Source organism: Macaca fascicularis, chromosome 7 (genome assembly GCF_037993035.2).
Source record: "Macaca fascicularis isolate 582-1 chromosome 7, T2T-MFA8v1.1".
Lineage (NCBI taxonomy): Eukaryota > Metazoa > Chordata > Mammalia > Primates > Cercopithecidae > Macaca > Macaca fascicularis.
Genome location: NC_088381.1, coordinates 141214572 through 141227385, shown reverse-complemented (window position 1 = coordinate 141227385; position 12814 = coordinate 141214572). Strand labels below are relative to the sequence as shown.

Genomic DNA, 12814 nt, shown 5'->3' with positions numbered 1-12814 from the left:
AACAGGAGGTACAGTTTTCAACAAGCTAAGCTCTGAAGGCCACCGAGGAAATCAGATAACAGTTAAAATAGCTTTGTTTATTGAGCCCTTACTTATTACCAGATACTGTGCTAGGTGATTTAAATATATAAACTCTTTTTAATTATTGAAACAACACTACTGAGTCACAAGATAGTTAAGTATCCTTCCCAAGGTCAAGTAACATTTGCAGTGAGCTAAGAGTCAAAACTTGGTACTGGAGTTCAAGAGAGAAATTGGAAAAATAGGATCAGTGTTTAATTTGTGTATTAAGGGTGAAAGCTATGGGAAGTTCAAAGAGAGTAGTTAGAAACTCCTAAAATCCTACTTTTGCTCAAAGTCTAAAATATACTGAGTGGTTACTGTTAGGTACATACTAAACACTTTGCATATACACTCAGCCTCCACATCCATAGATTCAACCAACTGCAAATTAATGTTTAAGGGCAGGAGAAGATGGGTGTCCCAGCTCTGAGAAAGAGAAAGAGAGAGGGAAGAGGACTGAGAAGGGAGATGCTCAAGCTGAAATTTCAGATGAATTCATTCATGCAATAAATATGTATTTAGCACTACTATATATGCCACATACTAGTGGTTACCATACCTGAATGAATATAGCACATACAAGTTTCCTACTGTTGTGGAGCTTACAAATAAATCAAAAAACCTCTGACAGCGTGAGCTGGGCAAAGATTGCTTAGATATAATATCAAAAACAGTATATTTTAAAAAATTAACCTCACGAGATGAAAACTTCTGCTTTGCTAAAGACACTGTTAAGAGAATGAAAAATTGGCCAGACGTGGTGGCTCACACCTGTAATCCCAGCACTCTGGGAGGCTGAGGCGGGCAGATCACCTGAGGTCGGAAGTTCCAGACCAGCCTGACCAACATGAAGAAAACCCGTCTCTACTAAAAATACAAAATTAGCCGGGTGTGGTGGCTCATGCCTGTAATCCCAGCTACTCAGGAGGATGAGACAAAAGAATTGCTTGAATCTGGGAGGCAGAGGTCACAGTGAGCTGAGATCGTGCCATTGCATATTCCAGCCTGGGCAACAGAGCAAGACTCCGTCTCAAAAATAAATAAATAAATAAATGAAAAGTAAAGCCAGAGATAGGAAAAAACATTTGCAAAACATGTCTACAAAAGGCTTGAACCCAGAGTGTATTAAGAACTCTCTAAACCCAACAGGAAAGAAATAACAATTTTTTTAGAATAGACAAATTTAAACAGATACTTCATCAAATAAGATGTGGATACAAATAAAAACAAAAGAAAAAACAAAAAAAGATGTGGATAAGTAGATGCCGAGAACTATTTGTCATTAGGGATGTTATGCAAATTAAAATGGCAAGAGATACCACTATGTACATATTAGAATGGCTTAAAAATAAAAAGACAATATCAATTGCTGAGCAACTGGAACTCATACATTGCAGGTGGGAAGGTAAAATGGTGAAGACATTTTGGGAAAGAGTATCTTATAAAGTCAGATATTCAATTACCATATGACAAAATTTCTTATATGAAAACCTATAAAGGAATAGTATAATGGCTTTATTATCACCAAAACCGGAAATAACCAAGATATATTTCAACTGGTGATTAGATAAACATAGTGATATATGCATATGATGAAATACTACTCGGTGGTAAAAGAGCACATACTGTATGATTCCATTTATATGACATTCTTTTTTTTTCTTTTTTTTTAGATGGAGTCTCGCTCTGTCTCCCAGGCTGGCGTGCAATGACGCCACCTTGGCTCACCGCAACCTCTGCCTCTTGGGTTCAGGCAATTATTGTACCTCAGCCTCCTGAGTAGCTGGGACTATGGGGGCCTGCCACCACGCCCAGCCAATTTTTGTATTTTTAGTAGAGACAGGGTTTCACCGTATTGGCCAAGCTGGTCTCGAACTCCTGACCTCAAGTGATCCACTTACCTCCACCTCCCAAAGTGCTGGGATTATAGGCGTGAGCCACCACGCCCAGCCAATATGATACTCTTTAAAAGGCAAAATTACAGGAATAGAAAACAGATCAGTAGTTGCAGAGGCTGGGGACTGGGTGTGGTGGGGGAGGGCAGGGGGAAGAGTTGATTACAAATGGGCATCATGAGGGAATTTTTGAGGATGATCAAACTTGATTGTGGTAGTAGTTATACAGCTGTATATATTTGTCATATCTCATAGACCTCTAAACCAAAAAGAGTGAATTTTACTGTATGTTTTTTAAAAATGAATAAACCTATGCCCTACAGGACCATGTATATGAACTAGAGTCATCTCTAAGAACCAGTCTTACTCAGAAATTACAGATACTAGATTTTTAACTGTCTTTTTAGTTTTGCTCAGTAATGATGTACTTTTACAGCACCATATTCCAAAATGTCATTAAGCCTCCTAGTCAGCCTCATATTAATAATTCTTTTCAAGTCTAGGCATGGTGGCTCACACCTGTAGTCCTAGCACTTTGGGAGGCTGAGGCAGGCAGATCACGAGGTCAAGAGATCGAGACCAGCCTGGCCAACATGGTGAAACCCCATCTCTACTAAAAATACAGAAATTAGCTGGGCGTGGTGGCACGCACCTGTAGTCCCAGCTACTCGGGAGGCTGAGACAGGAGAATCGCTTGAACCCGGGAGGCAGAGATTGCAGTAAGCTGAGATTACACCACTGCACTCCAGTCTGGCGACAGAGTGAGACTCTGTCTCAAAAAAATAATAATTCTCTTCCAAGTAGAAATTCTGTAACTTGAGAGGAAATGAGAAAGTATGAATAATGATGAACTTATTTTAGATATTTTCACTGAGTTTTCAGAGAGGCTCACTTGTAATTGATAGTTTCAGCCCTGCCAGAGGAAAAATTTGCCAGGGAAGTGACTTTTATTTTAAAAAATTATAGGAAACAATGTGGTGGAAAGAACCTGTTGTTTTTTTAAATTTCCTTATAATAAGAATGAAGAATCAGGAAAAGCTTTCTTGAATTGTGGTAAAGTCAAGTGTGAGACCTTTGGACTTTGAAATCATGAATGTAAACCATATTCTTCCCCGACTAGCTGTGTGTATGACTTTGGAAAAGTTATTCAGCACTCCTGAACCTCATTTCCTTTCCTCAGTTTTAAAATCAAGTGATCAAACATACCTTTCTGAGTAGTTATTAGGTTAGACAAAATATATAAAACATCCAGCACAGTTTCTGGCACATAGTAGGTAATCAGTAAATGTTAATTCCTTTTTAATTAACATTTCCTATACTGGTCAGTCCAGTTAGGCTACAAGTTCTTACTTTCTGCAGGATGTGGTTCCAATATCAGTTCAGTTTTCTTTTTCGAGACGGAGTTTCTCTCTTGTTGCCCAAGCTGGAGTGCAATGGGGCGATCTTGGCTCACTGCAGTCTCTGCCTGCCAGGTTCAAACGATTCTCCTGTCTCAGCCTCCTGAGGAGCTGGGATTACAGGCGCCTGCTTGGCTAATTTTTGTATTTTTAGTAGAGATGGCGTTTCACCATGTTGGCCCGGCTGGTCTCAAACTCCTGACCTCAAGTGATTCACCCACCTCGGCCTCCCTAAGTGCTGGGATTATAGGCATGAGCCACCACGCCTGGCCATCAGTTTAGTTTTCAAAGCCTCTGCAATGCTATTCTGATCTGCGGTGCTATTCTGATCTATTCTGTGTGTATGTCACCTAGGGGTCAGTTTGGGAACCAGGAGGTGGTGTATACATTAGTTCAACTGTCAAAATCCTGGGTATGCTAATTAGGATCAGATTCTTACCTGTGTAGCTGCAGGGTGAGCCTAGGAATTCACAAACAAATTCATGGTCTTTCTCAAGCTCCTCCCTTCCTGTGCCTTCTTTGGTACTTTCTGGTTCCCTGGAGTTCCCCTTTCTTGTTCTCTAGCCAGAAACCTGGGGCTCTGGTTGTTCTGCACTACCATGAAGTCCCACAATTTCACTTGTATTTGGGGTCAAATGGCAGGAGATCAGAGAGAAAGGAAAAAAGCAAAAGGGGGATTGGCCCCATCTTCCTGGAACCACCCTTCTACTAAACAGAGAGGTAGGTCCCCCTGCCTTAGAGGTGTGGCTCCTACAGGTTTCTTTCGTTGCTACCTCTGCTGCCACCACACCATCACAGGATTTCCTGGTGGCTGAGATGTGAGAGAACCAACAAAAGAAAGGGGTACTCCTGTACTGTCTCAGCTTTAGGAGTTCCATTTCCTGGTCCTCAAACCAGAGCTAGAGAGGTTTTCCCAGACATCTTTCTGTATCACAGCACTCGCTTTTGGATTTCTGGCTGTGCTAAGTTCAGGCTTGTCAACCTAAAGGAAGAAGCTGATGCAAAATTAATATAAGTAGAAGGTTTATTTGGGCCAAGGTTGAGTATTGCAACCCAGAAACATAGATTCAAGTTGCTCTGGATGTACCCTTCAATTAGCAGTTACAGGTGGATTTTTTTTTTTTTTTTTTTAAGTTTTCTTCATTTCATTTTGGTTTTTAGAGGCAGGGTCTCTCTCTGTCACCCAGACTTTTGTGTTGTGGCATGATCATAGCTCACTGCAGCCTTGGACTCATGGGCTTAAGCAATCCTCCTGCCTCAGCCTCCTGAATAGTTAGTACTACAGGTGTTTGCTAATTTTTTTTATTTTTGTAGAGACAGGGTCTCATTATGTTGCCCAGGCTGGTCTTGAACTCTGGGCCTCAAATGATCTTCTTACCTTGTCTTCCCAAAGTGCTGGGATTATAGGCTTAAGCCACCATACCCAGCAAGCAAGCGGATTTTTAAAAGCAAAAGAAGGGGACAGGGAGTGGGCTGATAAAAAGTTGTGTATCAGGAATTCTCGTTGGTTTAAAGAAATAACATTGACTAATGATTGGCTATACATTGTTAAGCAATAGGTAGGGTGTGGGTTATAGTGTCTGGTGTGACATTATTAGGTTAAATTTCTAGCTACTTGTGGCAGTAGCAGGCATTTTCAGGAGAGGGATACGTAGGTCAAAGTGAGTAGCAGAGCGTGATTGTGGTCTCATTTTAATGTCTCTTATTGACCTGATAATTAAAAGGACTTGCATTCCTCAGATAAAAGTTACTTTCTCAGTCTGGAGGTACCAAAGAGAGAAAGGGGAGGTAAATTCCTTGCCATTTCCATAGTACTTTGAATTCTGGTATTCTACTCTGATTCATCTTCTGTTTACTTTTCAGAAAGCTTAAGTACCTGTTCCATGAATTCTGTTCAGGTTTTATGGTTTCAGTCAGTGGGAGGAACAGGGTGTAGTGTGTCCACTCCCTGTTTACCTGGAACCAGACCTTGAATCATATTACTACCTTGGAAAAAAAAATTTTTTTGTTAGCTCTCCATTGTCTCTAGGGTTAAGTGCTGACTATTTTAGTACTTCAATTCTCTAGCTGCATAGATTTCATATTCAAACCAAACAAGAGTATTCGTTGATGCTGAGGAGAAGAGAACTTTCCCTCTACCCTTTGACCATTCAGTATTTGAGTATGTGAGATAAACTGACAGTAGATAAATTAGCAGGAAAAAAACACAAATTTATTACATGTTTGTACATAAGAGTCTCACAAAATATCAAACTTGAAGGCCAGATGATTGACATTTTTATGGCATCCTGAGCTACAGAAAGGAATAGGGACCTTAGGGGAGGTGGTGACAACCTATGGGAATATGAGGGAAGGAAATGCACGGTGAGCAAAGCTTGCCTTGTTGTGCAGATAAAAAGTCTCTCCTATAATACAAGTTGTCTGGAGCAGCCCTCAGAAGAATAGGTGATAGCCTGTGACAAAGTCTGGGGTGTTAAACTTCAGTCTCTTCTTCTTTGATACAGTTAATCTACCCTAGTTGATAAGACTCCCAGGGAGAGCATATATAACAATTGAGCTTCTTTTTGAAGGATCTATCTTTGGGCAGATAAGAGAACTTCAGAGAAAGCCCCTCCTACTCTTCCGGGGGAGAAGGAGGAGTTAAGAGTCAGGAGGTCAAGAGAAGGTCAGACCTTGGTTCTTTTTTAGTTCAAAGCATTGGACACCATACTTTGGGATAATGTGTTCTGAGTCCCAGCACTGATATGTAGTTATCCTATTCCACATCTATAACTTTATGTAATTCTCTCAGCCTAAAATAGTCTTTCAACCTTTCAATTTTTGCCTCTTCAAATTTTATGTATGTTTTACAGCTCAGACGTAATACATTCATAAAATTTGTTTTGGTAATCTGCCTTGCTCTTATATGCTCCCCATAAAAGGAGTGTGTGATTTCTTCAGTCTTTGAAAAACTATCATTTTTGTTTGTGCTTTTTAAAAGATATGTATATATACTTTGTCTTAGGATTACTTTTATGCGTAGAGACATAGTAACTGTGTCTAGCATAGGCTATTATGCTTCAGATCCAGGTAATTAGATTAAGATATTAGATTCAGGTAATGTTTAGTGCCTACTGTGTACTTCTTCACTTACTCACCTGTAACACCTTTTTGAAATAATTATTCTAAATCTTATTCCTATGAGAACACTGAGAATATGTAAAATTACATTATCTGAACTGTTTTTCAATAGCTGTGTATTTCTTGAGTGTAGGAATTTCAATACAGGTGGTGTGTCTCTTATCCAACAGGCTTGACACCCAGAAGTGTTTCAGATTTCAGATTTTTTCAGATCTGGAATGCTCAACCTGTATTCAATTTTCACATAATGCTTACTATATAGTAGCTACTTGGTAAACATAGCAATAGCCCTAACTTTTTATTTTTTTCTACAGTACCTTGGCCATGTAGAAGTTGATGAATCAAGAGGAATGCACATCTGTGAAGATGCTGTAAAAAGATTGAAAGCTGTATGTATTTGATGGTTGCCAGTGTTGATCTATATGCTGTCAATATTTTCTTAAAAGATTTTTCTCAGTAAATTTTAGTGACCCAGTAAAAACTGTGTTTCTGTTAAAAAGATGTGGGCTTGCTAATAAGGAGCATCTCAGCCAAGCACGGTGGCTCACTCTTATAATCCTAGCACTTTGGGAGGCTGAGGCAGGAGGATTGCATGAGGCCGGGAGTTTAAAACCAGCCTGGGCAACATTTCGAGACCCTGTCTCTATTAATTTCAAAAAATTTTTCTCAAATAATAAAATAATAATTAAAAAATTTAAAAGCATCTCATGTTGTCCATCCAGAGGTATAAATTATAAGACGAGCCATTTCAATTTAGGGCAGATATTATCCTAAAGGTACTTTTGATTTATAACCCATATGAAACAAAAGTTGTAAAATCTGATAGAAGAATAGTATTCTAAGACTAGGATAAAACTGTTACAGTTAACATCTTAACCTAACTGTGATAACTGGGCTATAAATTATGGGTTTTAAATATACTATAAAAAGTAGCTTCCTGGGGATAACTAGAGGATAGAGATATCTGTGTTGATGCCTGGTGAGGTTTCCTTTTTGGGGACTTCTCACTATTATCTTAACTCCTACTCCCCAGTTTTCTTTGCTATACACCTCTAACATAAACAGTCTGTTTCTACTGCCTTTTACATAAACTTTAGCACACTTGAAGTAGAGAGCCCTTTCCCAGGATAACTAATGTTTCCTCTGCCTGTTATGCCATAGAACACATCCCAGGCACGTGCCTGTGTATTCAGTGAAAGGAGAGAACAAGTTCAGGATTCATAAGGATTCAAAGTGTTAATTTCAGATTTTCCGTAGGTTTGAGGCATGTTCCATAGATCTGATAGTCCTCTTCACAACCCTCCTTCTAATATGTGGCCTTCCCCACTTTGCTGTGAAAGCTTTAAGCATTACTTCTGCATGCTCTGTCCCCAACAGCATTAAATACATATTGCTTTGGGTTTGCTAGTATGGTGGGCTGCCACAAGTTTGACTACTAATGTGTGCTTCTTTCCCTCAATTTGCTTCGTAATCAGAACTTTTCTGCTTCTTGGCATAATCTATATTACTTCTTATCTGTAATTCCTGAATATAAAATATATAAAATTAAGGAAGCAACCAAGTCAGAGAGGTAGATTTAATTTTGGAATAAGTACCTGAATCTGCCACAGAAGGAAAAGGAGAAAGTAACTGGCTATAATATACAAAGAACTAAAAAATTTTTTAAAAAGATAGACATATGTACACATATATACATACATATATACCTATACATACTCTTTATCTCAGATTTTGATCATTAAAATTCTTAAATGATTCAAGCCTTTGCTAGTCTTATCTATGCTCTCCAATCTGTCATTTATGTTAAGGAGACCTTGTGTTACGGTACATGAAATTATAGTTTGTAGACCTTCCATGCCAACCTAAATATATTCCCCAGTTAAACATAGTCTCAGATAATTTAATTTTCCATTTGTCAAAACCAAATTTAAAAGAGAAGTAAAAATTTAATTTTTTTAACAAATAATTCTGGGTTCATCTAGAAGAATGATATCAGTTACTCGGGAGGCTGAGGTAGGAGGATTGCTTGAGTCTAGGAGTTTGAGACCAGCCTGGGTGACACAATGAGCCCCTTGTCTCAACTAAATAAATACACAAACAAGATGATTTTAGCGAAGAACTTTTTTTTAAAGTAATGCAGTTATTTGCCCATTAAATAATATTTTATAGTAATCACTGAAAACAAATCAGTGAACAGACTAGATAGCCCTGAAACAAACTATAAATAATTATTAAAATCTTATAATTTACACAACTTATGGTGAAATGGCCACCGTGGAATGAGCCTTTAGAAAGTCTTTTGATTCAGAGTATGGCTTCATGTGCACTCTGTAAGTAAGGAAAAGCTAGAGGTGGTTTAAGTTTGCCCAGAACATATTGAGAAATAGTATTTTGTTGTTTAATGAGCAGTTAATCCTCTTAACTGTCTAGTTTTGTTTTGTTTTTTAAATACTTTTAATTAGAAATATCTCTTTATTATATAAGCAATATATGTTTATTGTATAAAATACAAATGAACCAAAAAAGTACACAAATAAAATGAAATTTCCTACAATCCCAGAGATAGTCACTATTTAACTGTCTAGTTTTAAAACTAATGTTTCAATGGATTTTTTTGTTTTTTTTTACCTTTTTTTTAAAAAAAAAAAAAAACAAGATGATAATAGGCTATAAGCGTGATTGCTTGAGGCATAGGACTATTTAGATAATAAAATGTAATGTTTTTATATTCATCAGAATTAGGAACTAAATAGCCATTTTAAAAATTATACCTATGCATGGAACAGTGGCTGGCACATAGTTGTAACTCAAAAAATATTTCTAGAATGAATATACAGAATACAATCTGATCTGCAATGTGTGGTCAACTTGAGTCTTACAATAACCATAATCAAATATTATGTCTAATGTTTTAAGTTTACCAAAACTGTTTTGCTTATTTCTAAAGATCTTTATTTTCCTATGGTTTTTAATGACTGAAAGAAAGTTTTAAGCTGAGCACAGTAGCTTGTGCCTATAATCTCAGCTACTTAGAAGTCTGAGATGGGAGGCTCCCTTAAAGCCAGGAGTTCAAGCCTGGGTAATATAGTGAGACCCTGTCCTACAAAAATAAATAATAAAAAATAAAGTTTTAGATATGTTGGTGATTGTTTTCTAAACATACTTAAACTTTTAAACTTTGAGGGGAAATTGACCATTTCTAGACTTCTTATCAAGAAGTTATTTAAAATTTTTCAGATAAATACTAGATTTGGAGCAAATGTTATATGTAGTTTTGCACTGGCATGTATTATAAAAACATGGAATTGAAGTTTTGGGTCACTGGAGTAAATTTCCTGTTTCTTATAGTCAATGAAACGTCCCCATTCTTTTTTTTTCCCCCAAGTCGGAGTCTTGCTCTGTCACCCAGGCTGGAGTGCAGTGGTGTGATCTTGGCTCACTGCAACCTCCACCTCCCAGGTTCAAGCAATTCTCTTGCCTCAGCCTCCTGAGTAGCTGGGATTACAGGCACCTGCCACCACACCCGACTAATTTTTTATATTTTTAGTAGAGACAGAGTTTCACCATGTTGGCCAGGGTGGTCTTGAACTCCTGACCTCGTGATCCCCCAGCCTCAGTCTCCCAAAGTGCTGGGATTACAGGCATGAACCACCATGCCTGGCCTCCCCCTTCTTTTAAATACTCTTTCTAGAGCTATACTGAGAATCTTGCAGAAAGTTGGAAGTCTTTGGGATACTGTTCTTCTCATATCATAGTGTGCCACATGTATTCCTCATTTTTGTCTTCCTTTCACATTTTTACTATGCAGAAATTTCCAGTTGCCTTTTGATTTCTCTGAGCAAACATTCATCTAAAAATCATCCATGAGGATCTACAACTTGACTTTGCCAGATACTTATGTTGTGCCAAATGCTATGTTTCTGGAGACTTTTTTTTTAAATAGATTATAAAGCTCCCTTTTAGCGTTTCAAATAAGTGGGAGCAAATGTCAGGATACATAAGCCTGCAGAGGATTAAAGAAGAAATAGGATATCTTTGAAATTAGTTTGAATGCCAGAGCTTAAAATTTTAAAGAATAGTTCAGATGTACCAGTTAAATAACGTTTTGTTTAAAACAAGCATTTTAAACCTACCATGTGAATGATCTTTGGAAGGCAGCTATGCTCTCCACTATACCACCAACTCATCTAGTGAATAATCTTTGAATTAAAAATTTAACATTTCTAGTGCTTTTTATTTATTTATTTATTTATTTTGGAGATGGAGTTTCGCTCTGTCACCCAGGCTGGAGTGCAATGGCACGATCTCAGGTCACTGCAACCTCCGCCTCCCGGGTTCACGTGATTCTCCTGCCCCAGCCTCCAGAGTAGCTGGGGTTACAGATGCCCACCACCACACCCAGCTAATTGTGTTTTTAGTAGAGATGGGGTTTCACCATGTTGGCCGGGCTGATCTCTAACTCCTGACCTCAGGTGATCCACCTGCCTGGGCCTCCCAAAGTGCTGGGATTACAGGCATGAGCCACCGTGCTCCGCCTTCTAGTGCTTTTTAAATTTGTGAACAATTGAGAAAAGAGATAATTTGCAAGTGTTTTTCCCCAAAATACTCTCTTACAATTTAGAATTACATTAACTTCAATGGGAATTCATCTGCATACTTGATGTGCTCAAATGAAAAACTAACTAAACAAGGTAGGGTTTTAAAAACATGCTCCTCAGAGCATAACTATGTTAATTTTTTTAACTTTCTGTGCATAAAGTTATTGACAGCTATTTTCAGCTGATTTACTTTGTCACATAACTTCACTGATTAGCTGCTTTAGTACTTAGCTTCTATAGGATAAATGACAGAAACCACTATTGCCCATTGTTACTGCCTTTATGGCATATCAGCTGCAGGATGAGGAATATTGTCATATATCAGCCAATTCCATAAAAAGTGTATAAGGCCTTTGGTTATCTTGCTTAACTCTGGTCCAAGATGCCCTTCATTTAAAAAAGGTCATTTCTTCCCATTGTTTCTTAAATGTCTCTCCCTCTGTCTTAGTTTTAGACTAGTTTCATTACACTACCAGTTTCTAATATGTTGTTTTTTTATTCACTATTTGATATATTTGTTTTAATATATGTTCTTGTTTTAGCAGGTAAAAGAATGATAACAAATGTTTTTTAAAAGAACATTATTATTCTTTAATAACTGTCTTTTTATGAATTTTGCATGCCAACTTTTTTCATTAACATGTTGGGTATTTTATAAAAAGAGGGAAAGCTCAATGTTTAACAATAGCTTTTCTAGGAGCTGAATTAAATATTAACAATCTCCTTCCTTCACCTTCCTATCCCTCAAGATTGGTGAATATCTTAACTTTGGCTGCATCCTTGAAAGCTTATGGTTATTCATAGTCTAACAAAACTAGGGTCACCAAACTTGGCAGCAGAAATAATCTTAGTCTTATTGTGATAACTACCCAATTACTTTATTATTTTTCCAGTTGCAGTTCAAAATGTTTTGTGGAAATATTTTTTGCTGTTTGTGATTTTCAAAGCTTACAGAGGAAAACAAACTTTCCAGTGTTGGAGAGCATTGAACAGTTTATGGATTGTGTAAAAGAGTCAAATTTCAGTGCAATTATCTTTTCCTAGACATTTATCCAACATTAAAAACTGACGATTATAAAAAGTAAAGGCTTAAAGTATATTTCAACCATAGCTAAGAAATGTAGAGTTAAATCTAGCTTGTGTGTGTTGAAACCCATCTAATTTGTGTAAATTCTACAGATTTTAATTGGTGGCCAGTTTTCATAAATGGTGCTTAAAAATTGGTGCTGATACCATAGATAGTTATGCCTCTGTTATTCAGATAGTTTCAGAATTGTATACTTATAAATGTCAATGCAAGTTTATTTTAAAATAACAGCTTTTAGGTTTGGTGCAGTGGCTCATGTCTGTAATTCCAGCACTTTAGGAGGCTTAGGCAGGCAGATCACTTGAGGTCAGGAGTTCGAGACCAGCCTGGCCAACATGGTGAAACCCTGTCTCTACTAAAAATACAAAAATCAGCTGGATGTGGTGGTGCATACCTGTAGTCCCAGCTACTCGGGAGGCCGAGGCATGAGAATTGCTTGAACCCAGGAGGCAGAGGTTGTGGTGACCTAAGATCATGCCACTGCACTCCATCCTGGGTGACGAGTGAGACTCTGTCTCAAAAAACAAACAAACAAAAACCAAATAATAATAAACAATAGCTTTTATAAAGAAAACAAAACGCTGTTTCTTAAATTTCAGTTGTAGCCCACAGACATCATTTGGTTCTTAAGATACGTGTTTTCTCAGCTCTTGT

At 37.6% G+C, this 12814-nt stretch overlaps 1 protein-coding gene across 50 annotated transcripts in view; it reads left to right on the top strand.

The window, feature by feature from the left end:
- The window catches only part of NUMB (NUMB endocytic adaptor protein), a 193111-nt gene that overhangs the window by 137321 nt on the left and 42976 nt on the right, over positions 1–12814 (top strand). For all 50 annotated transcript variants that reach the window (XM_073997748.1, XM_073997728.1, XM_073997742.1 and 47 more), the window contains one exon: positions 6790–6864. In XM_073997748.1, the coding sequence (XP_073853849.1) occupies positions 6790–6864 (75 nt within the window). The remainder of the gene's footprint in view (positions 1–6789; positions 6865–12814) is intronic.